General features: G+C 39.2%; 2 protein-coding genes and 1 long non-coding RNA gene across 8 annotated transcripts; 1 reads left to right on the forward strand and 2 right to left on the reverse strand.

Annotated features, from left to right (window-relative positions):
- Positions 1-679: 679 nt before the first annotated feature.
- LOC134878170 (uncharacterized) lies at positions 680-5261 on the reverse strand. The gene is made up of 3 exons (XR_010167656.1): positions 3653-5261; positions 1977-3312; positions 680-1820 (listed from the first exon to the last, which is right to left on the reverse strand). It is a non-coding gene; the product is annotated as an uncharacterized LOC134878170 (long non-coding RNA).
- Positions 5262-6814: 1553 nt separating this feature from the next.
- Positions 6815-10208, forward strand: mpg (N-methylpurine DNA glycosylase). Of its 2 annotated transcripts, none has more exons than XM_063904028.1 (3): positions 6815-7612; positions 8232-8439; positions 8640-10208. In XM_063904028.1, the coding sequence occupies exons 1-3, from the start codon at positions 7346-7348 to the stop codon at positions 9035-9037; spliced, it is 873 nt and encodes a 290-aa protein (XP_063760098.1). In that variant the 5' UTR covers positions 6815-7345; the 3' UTR covers positions 9038-10208. The 2 variants fall into 2 exon arrangements, with proteins under 2 accessions (XP_063760098.1, XP_063760099.1); XM_063904029.1 differs by having other exon boundaries at positions 6975-7612; positions 8235-8439.
- nprl3 (NPR3-like, GATOR1 complex subunit) lies at positions 9504-21473 on the reverse strand. Of its 5 annotated transcripts, none has more exons than XM_063904024.1 (14): positions 21072-21473; positions 20553-20622; positions 18737-18775; positions 17867-17999; positions 16855-16929; positions 15506-15659; positions 15187-15265; positions 13754-13891; positions 12561-12717; positions 11909-12015; positions 11422-11551; positions 10639-10828; positions 10351-10543; positions 9504-9866 (listed from the first exon to the last, which is right to left on the reverse strand). In XM_063904024.1, the coding sequence occupies exons 1-14, from the start codon at positions 21262-21264 to the stop codon at positions 9701-9703; spliced, it is 1824 nt and encodes a 607-aa protein (XP_063760094.1). In that variant the 5' UTR covers positions 21265-21473; the 3' UTR covers positions 9504-9700. The 5 variants fall into 5 exon arrangements, with proteins under 5 accessions (XP_063760094.1, XP_063760093.1, XP_063760095.1 ...); XM_063904023.1 differs by having other exon boundaries at positions 15187-15268; XM_063904025.1 differs by lacking the exon at positions 18737-18775 and having other exon boundaries at positions 15187-15268.
- Between the last annotated feature and the right edge of the window lie 149 nt (positions 21474-21622).

Here is a 21622-nt window from a genome sequence, read left to right on the forward strand (position 1 = left end):
GTTTCAGAGCCAATGAAGACACTGGTTGTTTTTTAACTATTAAAATAATACAACCCTTCCCAATTGAGCATATTACACCAGTGTCATATTTGTGTCTGATGGCCAAGTCCAATTACACTAAGCCTGAACGCTTTCTGTACACTTAGTTGGCAAGGTTATACACACAACTCCAAAGAAATAACCCTAAAGCAATATTGAAGAATGGGATTTCAATGTTGGGATATTCATAACATAAACAGAACACTATAACATTTATTGCAGAGCTACTGTTTCATAACATATTCGCTTGAACAGGGTTTCCATTTATAGATATAGATAAGTGAAGGAATCCATCCAAACAAAATGAGATTCACATGTGTGGCCATTTTTTCCCCCTCATTACTGCTGAAATTCCTCCTGTACTTGTCTTGTGGGATTCTGCAGCTAATCATTACTTCACACCCATACCTCCTGGGCATTCCCCAGTGTGAGACTGCAAACAGAAACCAGGTTCAAGGCATTTTCACAGCAATTATCTGTGACTGCATATCTATACGTTTTCAATGTTTAAAATAAATTCTCACCATGGGGTTGCTTTAGTTTGTGAGTTTTTAATCAACTTATAAACCAATTTAATACATTAAAGCTGTTAAAAAGAAGTACAAAGGTGCCATACATTCAAAATCACTTTATTGCTTCACACTGTAACATATTTTTATTAGAGGAAATGGAGCCTGTCTGTTGCTTCAGGTAGTACAGGCTGCTGCTCCATCTGATGAAAAGACCATTACAGTGCATTCCACTATGGTTTCTTTGAAAGTTCATATTCACCTGGGATAATTCTGCAGGAGAGAGATGGATGTTGGGAAGAAGAAGTTTTCTGAAGTGCTGACAAGAAGCACCAAGTACGCAGGTTTTCTCAGATGGGGTTTCAGGGAACAGGACGCTCAGGTTCCTGGAAAATTCCTTTTTGGTAACTTTGATGCACTTCTCGAAAAATACACTCACCACTAAACGTCCGTTTTTTAGAAAAAGGAAGACATAATATGATCCAATTTCTGTGCTGACCTTGCTGATTTGCCTCTGTTGTCAGAACAAGTGGTCCTAATAATGCTTGGCTTTCATTTTATACATGTTCTCTACACATTTACTTGAAATAACAGATGTTTTGAGGAACTACTTAGAACCTTTATCCGAGTAAAAGTAGAGAAAAGGACACTATAAAAAAGTCAAATACAAGTTCTTTGTTCCATGTTTTACTTAAGTAAAAGTACAGTATTTAGAGCAAAATAAACTAAAATGATCAAAAGTTAAAGTTATGTGATCACATGTTTTTATGAAAAAATCAGAAGCTTCAAAATGAATGTACAAATGACCAAAATTAAAATAAAATAACAGCAATGATTAGACATTCACATGTGAAAATATTTTCAGATAATCATAAACACACAATAAACAATCTATGAGACAAATGAAATGGAACACAAAATATCAGGATACAAACTATGACCAAGCTATTGCTTACAGTTCTGGCCAAGTTTTACCCACTGCTTGAGTTATTACAATTAACAGTATTTTCACTACTTAAAAATAAAAAAGTGTCCAAGCCAAGGTTATGATATTTTGTAACACCTACTCTGCACCTCCTCCTCAGTGAGTTATATCTGTAGAGAGAAACATCATATTCCTCTTTTTTCATCAAGACTGTTTAATAGTAAGGGTAAATATACTGCAGGCACACAGGTCCCACAACAGTTCTTGTTTGTAGTTCACAGCACGAAAGGAAAGAGCTTCCTCTCAGTTTAGGTCTCCTCTCCGCTTTGCACCCATGGGTCTCGTCCCTGCCAGCAAGACAGATAGGCAAACTGAAAATCGAGCACATTCAGAGACATGCTGCTAAATTAGGCCAAAGACAGTATTTCCACTACAGAAGTTTATTGGACTTCATCAACTCTTCTACATGTATTCGAACAAGTAAGAACCCTTCAGTGGCCTACCGGGAGTCTCTGATTGATATACCATGAAGTTGTAGAATTAATGGTGAAGTTTCCCTCGGGATAGAGAAGCTTGAAGCTGGGGCAAAGGCAGCAATTAGGAAGCGACGCAGGACCTGCAGGAGCACTCAGGGCCCCCAAAGCCCCATCAATCAGACACAGATAAAAGGGTTGAGTGCAAGGGTAATGTTTAAGCAAAAGGACATCGTCAGATGGCCCATTAATGGCTTCCTCTTTCTTCAACCAAGCAGGGAAGTGGAGGGTAGATCACGCTTTCTGAGTCAAGACCACAGATGTTTTTGCTCCTACGTACAAAGGTGACACAGTTATACCAAACGTAGGATTATTCATTTGGAGACAAATAGTGTTTACAAGCATGTGCATTTTGTAGGGATGCCTTTAGGGGCCTATGGAGTTTTTCTAAAACAAAGAATGATATTATGTTCTATCAATGGCACTTTATTGGTCTAGAGCACAGGTATTCGAATCAACAAGTAACCGTACCTAAGTTAAGATTGTGAACCGCTGTTTAAATAATAAATATAGGGTAGGGCTGAAGAGTTAAACACAGCGCGTGTTTTCAATCAATCATTACTGGCAAAAACGCAGCCCGTTGTACCGCTGCTGAATACCGCAACACATGAGGTTGTAAAAGAAATCAAAGAGGGTAGAAAAGCTTTTTGCTACATGCTCATGTTGAGCTGATTTATACTCCCTTGTTTTTTTTATAAGACCAGGGAGACCCCGGGCTCCCTCCCCTGACTCAACAGTTATTCCCTCTGAGAGCCACAGGTGTGAGCAGAGACAAGGAAGCTGTTATCAGAGAATACTGATAAAGGTCACAGGGCTGGAGATTATAGAGCAGGTACAATCAATTAACCAAACAGATGGAAGGCAGAATGATCTACACAGACTAAAACTGACTCTTGGTTGTGTTTTGCAACTGTATAAAAACACTACCAAGTTGACAGTTTTAGTATATTTCTTTACTATCTTGGTATATTCTGTGGAGCCGTTTATGTTCTCCAGTGTGTCTCTGTACTCTCTGAACCCAATTGTTTAGTCAACTGATAATGCAGAACAAAACTATACATGTGGTCTAGACAAATACAAAGTAAACACAGACAGTATACAGTACATGCATGCATGGCCTTCCCTATCCTGTGTTTATATACCAGTGGTTCTGTTGGCATGCAATCCCAGATGTGGAATAAAACCTGTGTTCTCCATTACCGTGTGTCTGTTGTGCAGGTGTCAGATCTGGGTCTCACATAAAGTCATCCTCCCTGCTCCCCCTCCCAGTGGGAACTCAGCCACCTGTGCAGCACACGCCACACCTCTGCAGCAAACAATAAAAGAGACTCATGAATCATTTATTGTCATCAATTAATAATTAATCCTGTCAAACACTGAGGATGCAGCCAGCTGCCATGCTCTGCCACTCATTAGCTTGGTGAGGAACAAGCCTTTGTTTTGAGAGAGAGTCACAAAAGGATAGCAGTTATAGGTGTTACTGGAAAGCTACATGACTGTGCTGTAGAAAACACTGATCTTTGTTTCTATGATTTAAGTTGCATTATCTGATCAACCTGCCTTTTTCAGACATGAGGTTAATAGAAAAAGAAAGATAAAGTAAAGAGAGAATAAAGGAAGAACAATATAGCATGTAGAAAACAAACCCATTAAGAATGTCGCAATTCATGGTGAAAGGTCTTCTGAAACACCAGTTACACCACCATGTGACGGGTCTTCAAGGGTCTTTACTACCACACCTTGTGAGGGAATGAAGATAGCTAAAACTGAAATCTGTTATAAATACATCAATGTCATGTTAGTATTAAGCAATACAAATTTAAACTCTGTATTAAACAAGGGATTATCTCAGCAGCTCAAAAGCTATGACACATTCCGCTAATAGTTTACAGTGTTTATTTGCAACAAATAACATAAGAGATGTCCCTTTTTTAAATCATGACTCATATAAAAGAGATGTCACAGCAAAGTCTCACCCAGTTATTATTGCAGTACAGTGCACTGCTGAAACACAAACAAGTTTGGATGCAGGTAAAGGGTCATGGTGTTTGTCTTGAAAATTGGTTATGAGAGAATAATTAATCAAGGAAGGTTAAACAAGTAAATCTCTAAGAAAATAAATAAAATATTGACATGTTTTTTGACAATTCACTCAGTGAAAGCATTTTGAGTTGTGTACTGATGGTGCAGGCATCCAGACTTGAGATATCATAAACATGGCAGATCAAAATAGAAACAATATTTTTGTCAGTCTGTATCAGCCATGAGTTGGATGTGATATGTTCATACAGCCAGATACAAACCAAGACAGCAAGGCCAGTCTGTTACGACTGTATACAGAACTTTCATTTACATTTACAGATTAATGAAAACTTTAAACAAATTGAAACATTTCACTTTATGGGTGGATAATTAAAATAGATCTACATGCAACAGGCCCCACCCCCACTCCTACATAGGAGCAAGACACTCATGTAGTTGTTTATGCTATCTTTGTTGTTGTTTAGTCCATCAATGAATACAACCATAACTTTGATCAAGAACAACTATACTTTCAAACACTGCATGAGGAGAGAGTCTAATAACCAGCCGATCAATCTATTCTTCATAGGATTCTGTGACTCATGGTGGAGTAAGATATTTTCAGTCTGCCTGCATTCTGCTCAGCCATCTGCACATACAACAAAACTCTGCGTCCCTGCTCAGCGTCACAATCACTGCGGTGACTGCTGGAGTTGAAAGTGATCCAGAATGCAACGCTACTGCCAAGCTGTGGCTGCTAAGATTATCAGTGGCAGCAACAATGAAAGCTGCCCGGCCCAGACTTCAGCATCACTGCTGACAGGCAGTGGAAACACAGTCAAAGCAAACAATGGCCTTCACTAGTCCACCAGCCATGACAAAGTCAACAACTCTTGCCAGGAATCTTCTACTGAACATGCTCAGCAGATTTATGTCTGTCTTTGTGTCCATCATTTCGGTTCTGATCCTTTTCTAGAAATAACAATAAACAGTAAACAACTTTTGCCACTTTGACAAAATAAAAGCATGGAATACGAGATTCTAGAGGATTAATGGCGTCCAACAACTAGTCATGCAAATATTTGAAATGGAAAATCTTGTGGCACTTTTTATGTTGTTGCAGTGTATCAAATTACCCTCGATCCTATGTCGTGCACCATTTCTGCAATACCACACAACCACGCACGCACACGCACGCACGCACGCACGCACACACACACACACACACACACGCACACACACGCCAGCTACTTCACCAGCATGCTGAATTATCTGGCACCTTTCCAAAAATCTAACGGTCTGTATGGGGAGAGCCTCTGTGGGGGCAGTTATTATATGACCTTTATTTCTAAATAATATTGCTAACTGTTTTTCAGTCTTTTTTTCTTTCAAATTATTAATGAATAATTAAATGAATCAAAATCCATAATAGAATAAATGGAATACATTAAATGAATTCAATTTGGGGTATTAAAGCAGAAATGAGAAAGATTTGTTTTCTTGCCTAGCAGTCAGGATTAAACACACATCATAACTTTTTTCTACTTCATTACATGTTCGGGGAATGTTAATTATTTCAAATCACTGGTGCACAGTCAATGCTATATAACCAATTGTCCTCTTTGAATTAAGAGTAGAATGAAACATTTGTTGACACTAGGGCACATATTACTTGCTACAGTCAGTGCCTCTTTCGTGAGCTTAGTTTTTAATAAATCAAGTCCAAAAACAGACTTCTTTGAGAGAAGAAGCTGCAGCAACAAAGAACCAACCCAGCTGAGGGAGGACAAAAGGATCCCAGTCAAAGCACCAAGACTTTCCAGAGCAAAGACAGGATTTGTCAGCGCTCATGCTGCAGCTGTAGAAAGCTCAGGAGGTTCTGCGGAAGAACACTGCCAAAAGGTCCAGTAGGCAGAAACACAAGGTTAATGAAAATCAGCAATAAAAACGAATCCACTTTACAAAGAAGGTCATTGTGGATCCATCATATGCTTAAAGCTCTAGCAAAAACTGACAGTATTAATGAAACAAAGGCCATCAAGTTTCTTGCCTGCAATGTGAGGAACAAAGATATCTCCCAGCAGACCACCAGGGGTATACAAGCCGAAAAGATTAAGAAGGTCAATCTAAAGCTGAAAAACTTGAAGTGCAGTTGAACATGTCTGAAAATGAGATAAAGGTCCATGCAACGTACCAGTGGTGTTTTAAAGAGGATGAATACATGCAGCATGATGAAACTTAAAGAAGCTGTGCAGTACCTGTGTGGGTTGCAGCGAAAAAATAGGCTCAAAACGAAGTCCAAAGGAAGATGGCATAGTGGATATTTTCCTTCTGTTCAGTATTCTGACAGTTAGTTAAATAATTGCAATTCAACATGAAAACGAAGCAAATCTAAAAAGCTTGTGGAATTTATTTAACGTTATAGAAATATTTTAACCTTAGCCCCCATTTATTTTATGTTATCTGTTTGCAATGCATCTTAAACATTTGTATCAACGTACATCTTCAATAATTTCAGCACTATTTCATAAAAAAAAACATCACATCACTGATGTATTTATTCTCCCCCTCTGCACTTCCCTACTGGCCTACCTGTCTACTCTTATTCTACTCAATTCATGCAGTCATGAGCTGTAGTGCTTAAGAAAAACAACAAAACAAACTTGAACTCTCCTGATAAAGTTGTAGTCTGTGGCATAGCACCATGATGTCACACACTGTTAGTCCTCCAGAAAGCCACATGGACCCACAGTGCCTGGAGCCAAACTGGCGCCATCCATTTCCTGGGCACAGGCAGGCAGGAGAACACCAGCTCTATTTATAACTTCTTATTAGTGTGGAGTGTTTTCAAATGAGGCTGAAAAGATAAGACAGCAGCAGGAAAAGGTCAGTGTTGGTGGGAGGGGGAGTTACCTATCAGCAAATGTGTCTTTCATTTGAAACAGGAAAATAATCTTGAGTGGCAAAGTGAAGTTTATTCGTTTAGTGAAACTAAGTTAGACGATGGGGCGTACTCCTAGCGGGGGGACAGATACAGTAAAGGGGAAACACGAAATTTCAACATAATCACGAGTTAAACATTGAATAACAGTAACGCTGCTAGGCAGAAATGGGGCGCGGTCCCTTTAAGAGATTCAAAACAAGCGTTTACTTCCTGTATGTTAGCCATGGCCTTAATCTACTTCAGGACTAACATTAATTGTGACATATTAGCTTTAAATACTGTATGAAAGTGTTGCTGACATTACAAAAGAGACTGCGAGAGGGTCGTAGACGTGATGTATTTGTTCTAAGGATTTGTAGGTTAACGTTGTGTAATGGCAAGTAGAAAAAGAAAGATGCTGCCTATGACACATGAAGAAGCAGCGCCAGAAAAAGCAATAAATAAACATACAAATCAGACGGATTTGACTCTGTATGTCTCACCTGCTGAGCTGAAGAATACTTTTGAATCTAGTGAAAGTGTTGAAAATGGTGAAGCGGAGCACACCCACTACTTCCCCAATAATGACCTGCATCCACGACTGGACGAGGACTTTTTCAAACAATCATGCATTAGTTTGGCAAAAGCATTCCTCGGAAAGGTAATGCAACCCCACTTATTTTGCAGGGATGATTTCTGAAAGCCATATAAAGCTTTACACCATGCACATGTTTTGTCGATGCTGTCAACGCTTCAATCTTTCAAACCTTTAACCTGTAATTACTTTGTATTTCATGCTGGAATTTCATTAAGTCAGTGCAGTCTTCAGTCAGTCACTGTTACATTGTTTTCAGTTGATATGCATGCATTACACTCAGCTACAACCTTGTAAAATCCCCGAACATATAACCAACATATATTCAGTTTGCTATCATAGAAGGCTTAAAATAAAAAGTAAAAATTGACAAGGCTTGATCATTACATTTTTGGCTTTATCTTTATCTCATTTAAAATAACAAGTTTTATATGCCTTCTTAATAAATTCATTGTTGTGTATTTTGAATTATCTTCATCTATTTTCTTGTTCTATCGTTTTAATTTCTAATTGATATACTCTTTTTTCTTACTTTTTTCTGTTGTGAAGAATATAAATATGTGTTTAAAGGCTCTACTAAAATTCAATATATTTTATCAGAATTGTTGACATTAATCGACTGATTGACTAATCATCTAAGTGACTCATTTTAATAACAGCTAATCTGTCTTGTTCCATGTCCCAGCAGGTGTTGGTCCGCAGGTGTGCAGATGGCACTGAGCTGAGGGGGAGAATAGTGGAAACTGAAGCGTACCTTGGAGGGGAGGATAAGGCTTCACATTCAGCAGGAGGCAGACGTACTGAGAGGAACACAGCCATGTTCATGAAGCCTGGCACGATCTATGTCTATCCAATCTATGGCATCTACCTCTGTATGAATGTGTCTAGTGAAGGTAAGAGCATTCCCCATAAATGTGTCCATTATGCCATTCGGCCTACTTATGCTTAAACAATAAGCTTTCCTCCAAATATTTATCATTATGCTGACATTAAACCAATACATCAGTGTTTTTAATCGAAACTGCATAAAGGGCAAATGGTAGGAGACAGGGTGGAGCCTTGCTGACGGATGCATATTGTGCTGTTTTTCCAGGGGAGGGGGCTGCTGTGCTGCTGCGCTCCCTGGAGCCCCTGCAGGGTCAGCCCACCATGAGGCAGCTGAGGGCAGCCAGACGCAAAGAGGGAGCCCGACAACTGAAGGACAAAGAGCTCTGCAACGGGCCCTCCAAGCTGTGCCAGGCTCTAAATATACCCCGCTGTTTCGACCGTAGAAACCTAGCTGCAGACCCAGAGGTTTGGCTGGAGAAGGACCCCAACATAAATCCAGCAGAACCCCACAATATAGTATCAGTACCACGCATTGGAATTGAATCCCATGGGGAATGGGCCAAGAAGCCGTGGCGTTTTTATCTCCGTGGGCACCCGTGTGTTAGCGTAGTGAATAAAGAGGCAGAAAGGCAGTATATGTCTGGAAATGTAATGAGCAATTGAATTCCTTCGGAAATGCAGTCTCACACAGGACATCACAATGTCAAAAAGACGTGACAGGAATATCCCTAGAACTACTCTGCAATCTGTTACCTTTGTGGACTTCACCACTTCGGTGGCATAAAAACTTAAAGAGAAAGTAGAGACAGTAAAATAACCTCCATGACTGGTTGACTGACCAATTTCCAATCGACAAAAGTATACAAATGTTTATTTTTGTAAATCTTAAATTCTCTTCTCAGTGATTTCACAGATGTTTGGAGTGCTCTGTTTCTCTCAAAGGAGAAACAGCATGTTTGATGTTTAGAGTCTTCCCTTTCTTGCCATTTCTTCTCCTCGCCTCTGGGATTGCAGAGTAGGGGGAGCAGGAGGTCTGGAATGATCGTTACGCAGTGTGCCCCTCTGTGGCCGGCACAGATTATCTAACATATCTGGAAAGGCAACTATGCAAATAATCAGAGTTGAGGCATTTTTGGTATGTACAAAATAATTTAATATTGTAAACAAACGTTTGGCTCAAAGGAAAAACAGTTCTGTAAATCTGCACTTATTAATGCTACAATCGTGTTCATTTTAAAACAACACTGTTCAGTAGCACTTAGCTGTGAGCACAGCAGGCTCACAAACTGACATCTTCTGCAGCTGGTGAGAGCTGATACTGTCCCATTACTCCATGGGGGACTGAAAGATTGAAATAATGGGATCTTCATGGTTGGTCACCACAAGAACGCTGCGGAACTTGTCAAACATCGTCTTGAGCTGCGAGCGCCTCATGTTCTCATTGTACATGATCTCTTCCAGGTGGTGATGTCCCCGGAAATAGTGCAGCAGCCTGGAAGCAGTCAACATAAAAGGCAGAACAGAGTTTTATTGAATCATTAGCTGGGTAAATCCACCATGAGACAGATATTTTTTTATTCCTCTAAACATTTCCTGTTTTGAACATGGACAGACCTTACAGCTGGCAAATTATTTCAATACCCAGCCGAAAATTTCCAAGTAGATTGTCCAGTATTCGTTGAATGCAATTAATATAACTTATTATTTTCTCACTAAATCCCCTTTAAAACCTATCCCATCTGTTTGGGATCTTGAAGATGGGATAACAGCTGTGATTGTGTCTGTTTATTCACAATGTGTGAGATGGGTAGAATAAAAACCTGGTCGCAACGTGTGTCAGACTGTTCAATATTAATGAATTTAAGTTTGTCAATTTTCATCTTAGACAGGCTAAACACTTTGGAGTGTCTTAAATCTGAGCATGGAGCTGGGAAGAGGTTAATGCACTGAAAAAAAGGTATTTGAGGTCTAAATACCTGGCAAACATCCTCAGATCCTCTGGATTTTGTGCAGCAGGGATGTTAAGAATGACCTGCCTCTCGTGCTCTGACAGGCTGGCAAGCAGCGTCTCCGTCATCCTCTTGTTGAGCGGAGAGTCCCCCCCAGGCAGCAGCTCTGCACTGGAGTTGTCCATACTGGGACTGGTGAGGGTCATGTCATCACTGCTGGCTATGTAGAGGAAGCAGGAAGACCATCATTCATTATCTATGGCCTTCTTAAACAATTAAGGGCTAGGTAGAGGAAGGAGCTGAGTGACAACATACTAGGGGAACCGAAGCTGAGGGCGCTTGGGGTGCTGAGACTGCGGCCTCCTACTCGGGCAGCCAGTGGAAGCTCTTCATCCTTCAAACCGGGCTCATCTTCGCTGGGAGGTACCAACAGGCAGACGTAAGTGTGCAGCTGGATGAGAAGGCGACGCTGAAGCATCCACACCACCATCTGTATCAGCTGGGCCTGGTCGGAGGAGAAACAAAGAACAGCTGAACACACTTGTGTCCCTAACCAGGTCAAATGTTTTAAATCAGCCACTGGTACCACACTAGCTCAAAAATAGAGCCAAAATAAAGCGATCTGGCTCTGATCTTGTTCTCATGAAAAATAGAGGCTGCAGACGTTAGAGCTGATGTCCCTTTTCCATTTATAATTCAGCGCCGACGCTCAAGCAGCTATGCCAAAACAACATGGGTCGGAGGAGAACAGCAGATGGTTCTGCTCTTACAATGCAGTGTCTATCTTTACAGGAAAAGCCGTTTATGTACTAGAGATTTACCGGGAAACTAAATTTGACTTCTGAGTAAAAAAAAAAAAAGTATTTTAATTATCTTCACAATGTCAGACTCAATTATTTTCAATCTAAAAATGTTACGGAACATTACAGTCATTTTCTAATTAAGTTTATTATCTTCAGTTCTTTAGAAGAAGACTGGGGGCTGTCGGACTTTTACACATTCATTATATACTATTTGTTTTTGTAGGGCTTGATGTTTATTACTGTGTTGAGGCGGATGGCTGTTGGCTTTGTATTTGTTATTGTACGATAGCCCTACCTCCTGTGCAGGAGCTTCCAGGGGATTTCTGAACTCGGCCAGAGAGACAGGCAGAGAGAACTTGGCTAACATTGAGGGCAGATCATGACCAGGAAACTGCTGAGCAAACTGCTCAGCCAACGCAGAGTATCTATCCAGAGAGAGAAGGCAGACATTAATACATTAACAGCAAGATTTTACATTAAAGCAGCTTTTCTGAAATGCATTGTTTTTGTTTTACCATGTAGTAAAAGAAAGGTCTATTTGAAGTTTTGTGTGTACAGAAGAAAATACAAAGAATACAGAAGAAAATTACAAATTCTGCCAATGGCCTAATACATTAGTTACAGTAAATTCATAGCAAATCTTAAGGTGCAAGTAAAAATTAACTAACAATAAAGATTATATTCGTTTTTCTAACCTATGATTGAGATGATGGCACATGCGAGTGCTCAGCACCTATTATTAGTATGGTTCTTTAGCTCAACAGTAATCAATGAACACTCACAGGGAGATGTTGGCATGAGGAGACAGCATGTAGACGTTGTTCTCACACAGCGGGTAGATGATGATCGCTTTGCCCCAATAAACCAAGTGAGCAGCAATTTGAAAGATCTGAGGGAGATTCATTTGCAAATATTATAAGCAATGTCAAATTAGTTAATACACAAAGATATATTTTGCAAATGAAAAACAAGTGAAAGAAAGATATAGGCACTTCTTATGGTGGGCTTTTTTTTCTTTGAGTATACAAATATTGTCCACTAGGTGGCAGTAAGACAACTTTAACACCTTTCTGGGTAAACAACTTTGAGTGATACATATTCTAATTTTTCAGGCTTGCAGTATGATATAACTCCCTGCAACATTTCACAAAATATCCTATTTTAAAAAGTTTTGTTAAAGTGCCACATACAGACTATTACATCATCACCTTTGACTCTCCTACATGAAACACAACATTTATACCTTTGATGACACCTTGTGTGGGTTGTATTGAACTACCTTACAATGACCGAACACATTATTTGTGAATAAACGGAATGATTGTAGGCAATTATACACATATTTTAATTAGGAGAAGGTGCATCTAGTTTTATGCCCTGTTAGAGCAGAATCATATTTGTTGTGGTGATGCAGGCAGTGTAACTGTTCTCCACCTGCAGTAACGCCAGGTCAGCATCCTGTGCCAGCTGCTGCAGGTTTTTCACTGCCGAGCAGGTTTTGATGAGTCGCACCATCGCAGGCGAGCAGTCCAGAGGAAGCTGGTTCAGTAGTGCCTTCTCACTTTCCAGCAGCAGCAGGGCATGGTAGGGCCTGAAGGATCAAAACACATATGATGTATCAACAAACCTTCTCTTAAGAGGCCAAAACTGTGTCCTAAGTAGAAGCCAGAGGGGATCAGCTTTAGTGCCACTCTACAGAACAACGGAGTGTCTGATTAATCTTCATAGGAAGAATTACAATACTTGCACCATTTTGACCTGTGCAGAAGGCGGAAATAAGACATCACATCTCTGAGGTAGTATGATGAAGTAACAATAGTTGGCAGTATGTTCAACAGAAAATGTCTCTTTTTTTTTGAATGCTTTAAATAGTAAGTAACAACCAAAGCTCAAAAAACACAGCTATTAATCAGCTTTTACAAAACAATTCTCCTTACACACTGATGGGGGATAATTAGATCATACTCTCAGTTTCTAGGAACTGCAACTTCTTGTTGAGCAAGACAACGTTTTGTGGGCCTTCTGTAACAACCCTTGTATGTACTTATTCTATTTAAACACAGATAAAAAGGGGATTGTTAGAAGCCTGTGCTGCTTGGTAGTCATGCAGACGGACTGTAGTCAATAACCAATTTGCTGCTTAAGGGGCCGTACACATGCCATGTTTAAAATTAAAGTTACTATGAATGTTATGGACCTGTTTGCTGTGCTTGTTTACACAATCATTTCATATGTACAGAATTAAGTAAGAGTAGAATTAGAATAGAAATGGGAGTAAATAGGATACTGTCATATCTTTTCTACTTGCAATAGTTGCTTTTTTTGAGCGGAAAATAAGGAACCTATATGTGCAATTTAAGGTAAATGTTAAACATTTCTTATACAGTTGATAAAGTGGCAATTGCTTGAAATCATTTTAATAATTCATAAGAAAATGACCTAACACTTCCTACATGTGTTTATGGTTTGAGAAGGGGGACTTTGGGTATTTGTGTTTATTTATGAAAGGCCATTTTCAGTTTCAGGCTGCTGATTAAAATGTGGCCAAAAGTGATATTGGAAAAGTTTTAACTCGCATAGAAGAGGGTAAAAACCTTTCATTCTGCACATTAAAAGAAAACACAAACCTTATCGCCTTGAGGCTGCGCTCTAAGGCTTCCGGGGGGATGTGGTTGCCGCCGATCCTGTGGATCTTATGTGGTAAACAGAAACTCACCTCCAGCCAGTTGTTAATGTGCAGTCGCACCACACCCGTTGTACAGAGGCTGCAAAAACACGAGTATTAGAAACTTATGAGCCATATACATACACTATATAGACAAAAGTATTGGGACACCTACAGGAGCTTTTATGACCTCCCATTCCAAATTCTTAGACATTAAAATGAAGCTGTAACAGCTTCCACTCTTCTGGGAAGGCTTTGTAAATGATTTTGGAGTGTGTCTGTTGGAATTTTTGCCCATTCATCCAGAAGACCATTTGTGAGGTCAGACACTGAGGTTGGACGAGAGGACCTGGCTCGCAATCTCCGTCCTAGTTCATCCCAAAAGTGTTCACTGGGGTAGAGGTCAGCGCTCTGTGCGGGCCAGTCAAGTTCTTCCACACCAAACTCATCCAACCATGCCTTTATGGACCTTGCTTTGTGCACGGGGCACAGTCATGCTGGAACAGAAAAGGGCCTTCGCCAAACTGTTTCCACAAAATTGGAAGCATAGAATAACTTGGTAAGATGAAGCATTAAGAATCCCCTTCACTGGAACTAAGGGGCCAAGGTCAACCCCAGAAAAACCACCCCATAGCATTATCCCTCCTCCACCAAACTTTACAGTTGGCACAATGCAGTCAGGCAGGTAACAGTCTCCTGGCATTCTCCAAACCCAGACTCGTCTATCAGACTGCCAGATAGAGAAGGGTGATTGGTCACTCCACAGAACACATTTCCAAGGCTCCAGCATCGAGTGGCGGCGTGCTTTAAACCACTCCATCCATTGCTTGGCATTGTGCTTGGTGATGTAATGCTTGCATGCAGCTGCTCGGCCATGAAATCCCATGCCATGAATCTCCCGGCACAGTTTTGGTGCTGATACTAATGCCAGATCTGGTTTGGAACTCTTCAGTTATTGAGTCAGCAGAGGTTTGGCCACTTTTACGCACTATGAGCCTCAAAACTCGGCGACCCCGCTCTGTAACTTTACGTGGTCTGACACCTCCAGGCTGAGTTGCTGTGGTTCCTAAACATTTTCACTTTGCAATAATACCACTTACAGTTGATCGTGGAATATCGTGGAAGAGAAGAAATTTCACGAACTGACTTGTTGCAAAGGTGGCATCCCTATTACAGGACCACGTTCAAATCCAGCGAGCTCTTTAGAACGACCCATTCTTTCACAAATGTTTGTAAAGGCAGATTGCATGGCTAGGTGCTTGATTGTATACCCCTGTGGCGATAGGAATGGCTGAAACTCCTTTATTCAATGACCAAGAGGAGCATCTCAATACTTTTGTCTATACAGTGTATAATCTGCATGATAAAAAAAAGAGAAATAAAAAATGCACACACCTGTCATAAGCCTCCTTCAGGTCTCTGGCTAGTTTACACTTGGGAAGAATTTGCCTAAAAGGGGACTGGGGGCTTCCTTCTGCTATTTCCAGAAAAAAAAAGAGAACATTTTCAAAACACATTTTCAAATCTTAACTGCATCTTTACCTTGATCTGCAATCATAAGTCCGTTGAATGAAAAATAATCTATTTATAGACATCACCTATGGCTTTTCAATCTTTCACTATTGTCTGACATTCAATGAGCAGCCCAGACATCATCAAAGTGTTAATCACGTGATGAGCTACAACGCTGTCAGTAGTGAGGTGTGTATCTCACTCTCAGTCAGTGTGGTGATCTCATCCTGGACGGCCAGCATCAGTTTGGCCTCTCTGGTCAGGTACTGGCAGCGGCGCTCCTCGTGCTGCAGGGCAATGGCGATGCGGCGCGACAGGTTGTGCATGCAGCTGATGACGGACGGGTCAGCATTCGCCTGCAGAGACCAAAGATGAGAGGAAGACATTTGGGAAACATGGTCTTTCGTCAGAAACATGTAACACATGTTCGACTAAATAATAACCTATGTTTCATTCAGTTTTAACTTATTAATATACATTATTTGCATATCTTGTGAACATATATTATTTCATTTTAAAATGTTTAATCATAAGTAACACTGCATTATCAATTAACAGTCGTGGGTTTATCTATTGAATTAGTCATTAAAGCTAACCACATGAAATGGATTTTATTAACCTTTCCTATCAGTGATTTTTTGTTGCACGCAATTCACATTCACTTCAAACATTACCAGCCTATCAAACTGTAAAACATGTATAATCCCTTAATATTTAAATAACTTTTGGGCTTCTTTATGTGGGGTAAATATCTTAGCTAGTAACACACTAAGAGAGGAAGGAAAATATATGATTGCAAGGCATAATTCAAATTAAACATATATGATAAAGTTGAACAGAAAGTGAATTCTTTTCTTTTTAATATCTACATATATATACATTTTCAGACGTTCTCTAAAAAGCTATTGCTCATGTCTGTTGTAGTTCAGAAGTTTAGTGGTTGTGTTGTACTGGAAAGGTTTTGTAATATTCTGTTTTGATCAAAATATGTAAAATCAGTGATCAGTGACCAACCATTGAAAAGATTAGCTGCCATATTTTCTATGAATTGCAGTAAATCTAAAATCTTTATGAATAAACAATACAAATAATTGAATGGTGGATTGAATTGTGAATCCATTGAATTGTTAATGGTTAAATATGTTGCAGTTGTACACACAAATAAACTAAAATGATCCTCCATGTAAAATAAATATGAACAAACACATTCCCTAATGGCCGATTACCAGGGTAAATACCACAGTAGCTGGGTAGATGGCATTGGCAAAACATGACTTAACACTTCTCACCCCATCTCAGGTCAGCTGTACTGACTTTCAGGGTACAGTGACTCAGCATGGGTGGAACACGCTGTGCCGTGTTGGACAGCGTGATTAAGCAGAGTACATTGGCCCCTTCTCTCTGAGTTCCCATGCTCTCACAGATAAAGTAGGAGGAATACTATCACTCACACCCCTCCCATTCACAGCACACATACTGTGTATCAACAAAACACTAATATTGGTCTCCCACCCTCAGCCAAATCTAAATGATTAGTGGTTCTTTTCATACCCTCAGTGCAAACACCACATTAAACAAGATCATCGTAGGCATTTCTCTCTTAGGGGAAGGATCTGTCTTAGATACCTGTGGACAGAAAAACCATGTTTACAAAAACAACATAAATTATACATCTAAAGCATGAGGATTTATACATACAGTCTTAGATTAACAAAAAAAAAACTGTTCAATTTTACATATATCAAAATAGAATTTGCACAAGCAAAATGTTATACAACAGACCAAATGTCTGCAACAAAACAACCTTTTTAGACCTGAAATGTTTACTTTTATTTGAGCCTGAAATGTTGATTGACCTTCTGATAATTCCTAAATCAAGAACGGGAGGTGTTGTTGGGTTTAAATTCAGTGTAATGTGAGTTGTTCCCGTTATTTTCAGAGAGGCCATTGTTAATAGAATATGTTATTTTAGTGCATTGTTTTCCACCTGTTGTTTTCATTGTCAGTGAAACTTCAGTAGGGGGAGCTGCTGATGTTCAGACTATCATGCCAAAGTTTAAAGCTTACAGGCTTGTTGGCAATGGAAATGGAAAAGACCGATGGCAAGAAACATGTACAGCAATAATATTTAGAGAACCTAAAATGGCACTTTTTATTGATATTGTAAATCCCTGGCGTTTAATAAAGATGGGAGGATACAGACACTATCATGTACCAAACAACCGGTGAACAAATTGCTATTTCTTAGCATTTATTTTATGATTAATGATGATTACCTTATTTAAGATTGGTTTGACTCATTGTTTTTTCCTGAAGAAAAGTGTGATTTCTATGTATGATGAAACACATGTATTTGTTCCTTAACACAAAGTAAGGAAAAGTAATTCCAATATGTTTAAGTGCCCCTTTAAGCGTTTTAGGCTGATTTTTCACACGGTGAACATAAATCGCAATGACTTGGTCTGGATAATTGTGACATGCTGTACTAAAATTGCCCAACACCTTGTTTAAACTACAAGTGTAAATCCAGAATGTTTTTAATGAGGCACATTTGATTCCTTACCTGAATGATTGGAGGATGCTGAAGGAGCGTAGGGTGACCCACGAATCGAACATTGTCTATCTTCAGTTCAAACTTCTTACCACATATATCAGATTTGGTGGCCAGGATGGTGGCGAGGATGATGTCGGAGAATCTTAAAGAAGGAAGAACAGACCAATTAGAAAAGTGTGCAAGGTGGGATAAGGGGTCAAATCAAGAAACAGCTGAGGCACGTAAGAAAGTCTAAATGAGCTGTTTGTTTACATTTGTTCACTATCCTGTCTATATGAAGGGCTGCGTTTATCAGATGCATCTGCCTGTAATGTAATTGATCAATGACAGTAAAAATAAAATAGCTTGTGTGGCTACTGGAGAGAAGGAAAGAGGAAGAGGTCGCCTTGCAGAAACAGTGAAGTCGCTGTATGAATGGAGAATGTGAAAGACACATGCTGGTTTGACTTAAGTAACTCATGCTGCAATCAGAAGGGACAAAAATCAAGGCGTTAACTTCCAGAAAAAAATTAAACACATAATAGACTTACCTCAGCAACACAATTGAAAAAGAGTGTGCAGCAGCTGCTTCATTGCATTTGATTTATATTTTGTTTTGTATTGACTCTACATACTAGAGGAAAGGTAATCAATGTGAATTAAAACTTTAATTATACTGTTTAAATATTGGATTATTTTTTGGTGGTAAAAGAGAAAAACAGATGAAATTCTGAATTAATCAAGGCTCTGATTCACTGAATCTCCTACTAATAATTTACAAGGATTTTACTTGGATTAGAGTTGGGGATCCGTATAGGACACAAAAAGGAAAGAAGGGGATAAAAAAAGACAGGGGTGATCTAAGCGAAGGAAAGGTGGTTTAGAATGATTTGGTCTTACCCTGCAACCAACTGTTCGTCAGTTAGTGGAGATTGTTCTCTGAAATGGGAATTGGGCCATAAAAAAGAAGAAAAAAGCAAACAAAAAGGAAAATGCAACACACAGTTGGGCTGAATGCATAAAATGGACATCAAAACAACCCCAACAAACACGTGACACTGATGTGAAAATGCTGCTCTTCTTGTTGATTCAAGCAAACACCAGTTTACCCCGACTGAACCTTATTGTACTCATGTTGGGGAACTGAAGACGATATCTATAGCCGTTAGTTAGTTCTCAAAGTCACCAGCATGCTTTGAGCTTAATTACAAATCACACAATACACACCACAAGTAACACAATACACACCACAAGTCACACAACAACACGAACCAATCAAGGCATCTGTAGACTAAAAACGTCTGTGTTCTGCAAGGTATAATTGTAAAAAATGCTTTTTTCAATAGTGACTTCAGTTTCCCGTCCTTAAGCGCTGTCTGATGGTAAGGTAAAGTGTGGTAATATTTGTTAATAAGCATCATTTTAAACATAGGTTTTGAAGTCGCTCAAATATGCTGCTAGTCCACAGCAGTTCAATGCTTTGCTTTCGAGCTGGTTTTGCAAACTGGGGGCCTGCGTAACAGCCATCTACTGACGGTAATACACTGACTATGGATAAGTAGCTCATACAACCCCCACTTTAGAATACCCAACTATCCATTTAATAGATTTGTGATCTTAAAGCCAAAATAAAATGTTCATGAAGACAACTAAAACTGTGAACATTACTCAAAAAGATATAGATAATTTTGTGTATTTATGTGGCTGACTCATAATCAACCACATAAATAATGGAAAACACTTATACTGGTCTTTGTAAAGCTGATAGTGTTTGACATTAAACTGTTACGGCCACTGTATCAGCATTCTTAACTCTGAATCCAAATGGTAATATTAATTTTAAAGTCGAAATCGTTTACAAGATTCTGTTGTGCTATTTTAATTTTATCATCCAAGTATATCCTCACTAAAGGGTCTTAGGTCAGATACTTAAGCTGTCAAACTGGAACAAATTTAAAACCTGTTCTTCAGTAGGGAAATTGAGCAGAAAAAAAATATATATATATTCTGACCGTTTTATCTCATCATGTTCAGTGAGCTGAATTGATAAAAGATTATTGTAATTATCTGCTTCTAACAGCCCTTTGACCAAAGCAACTTCTGCCAACCAATGAGGGGCCAGCATTACCATCAATAAAGTAACACCAAAACTAAATGCTGAATGACACAACACACAGCACTTCTTCAACAGTCAGTACTAACCAACAGCTGTGAACAGAGAAAAGCTCAGAGGACAAGTATACCACCTAAACTGAATGGTGTAATTCCATTATAAGTGCTAGTCACCCAGCTGGTGTCCAACACACTGCAGGAAATATTTAACCACATCTCAGTCTTTTCTCACTCAGTTATCTTTTGTCAAATTATGCTGTTTAACCACTTACATGTGCTGCATGTTTTTACTAATTTAACTTTAATGTTATTCCACTTTGTAATTTCATTTTTACCAATAACAGTGGAACACATTTTAACTCATGACGAAGTATTAGCTGTCGACTGATCTAAACATAAATCAACCTAACTTGTGCCATATCTGCTGCACCATGTAGCTACATCGTTTTTTAAGTGGGTAGAAAATTAAATCCGATGAAAAAGAGAAGAAAAAACGAATGACATTCGGTGTAAATGTGGAATTTAGAATGGGTTTTGTGTCCACCTACAGCAATTTTCTTAATAAAAAAAAACCTGTAAAACTAAATGTAGACCAATAAAATACCTTGAATCACCATCCTGATCGTCAATACCTTCCCCGGTTGTGTTCAGAGCATATGGACTTCGCTGTTTTGCTTGTGGACAGAAATCATATTATTAGTTCACATGATTAATAATGTCAGTTAGAAAATACATGGGTGGAGATTAAATAACAAAGCTATAGTTGGAGTCTTTCTCTCTGTTGTTACGTGAAACTACTCTGGTTCTTTGTTTGAGCGTTTATACATTATTTACCTACTGCTGTTTAATAAGAAATTACCCCAAGCTTTTCTATATGTTGCCGTGAAAGCTAAATTATATAAAAGTCCGATCTCAGACTCATCAGGGTGTGTTTTATCTAATACTCCGATTAGTATTAGTTTAAACACGTTGCAGTGCTGTGGATTTATGTTTTGCCCATGCTTTCTTAATGTGTAATAATGTGAAAGTGAGACCTCAGGCAGAGTTTATTTCTTAAATGAAGTATTTAAGAGTTGAACTAGGGAATCCTGGTTAGTGATACACTAGCTTGTGCTACGCCTACCTGTCAGAGATGACGGACATTCAGCCACTCTTTGGAAAGGATATCGGAAAAGTAGTTTGTTCCCTCTGCTGCCAGAGCTAACCAGTATGACGCTAATAGGGCTGGTTCTGTCGCCAGATTTGTACATGCTGTTTTGTGACTGACTGTACATGGATTGTCGCTCATCTGCTAACCCGGCTAATGTGTTGAACATCGTGTTAGCATTCTGGCTAACTTCACGTTAGCTGAGACTGAGAGCTGTAACCCAAGACAGAACAGTAACGGTAAGCTGGTTGCAGGTGTATTAATGTCTGCCATACATGAATACCTGAACACATAACAGTTTAACTGGAATTCACTTGAAGGCCTGACTGTTGTCCTCCCTACCGCACATCCTGCTGCGTTTGTTTTGTGTCACTTTGAAAAATGTCCGGCTGGAACAGAGAAGACGGCCAGAGGATCCACTTAAACATTTGTCAATGCTCACTTTAGTTATTTAGTTAGTTAGTTAGTTAGTTAGGTACTTAGTTTGCAGGTAAGTAATCATTTCAAAAAATATCTCAAAAACCATA

This window comes from Eleginops maclovinus, chromosome 16, assembly GCF_036324505.1.
Source record: "Eleginops maclovinus isolate JMC-PN-2008 ecotype Puerto Natales chromosome 16, JC_Emac_rtc_rv5, whole genome shotgun sequence".
Lineage (NCBI taxonomy): Eukaryota > Metazoa > Chordata > Actinopteri > Perciformes > Eleginopidae > Eleginops > Eleginops maclovinus.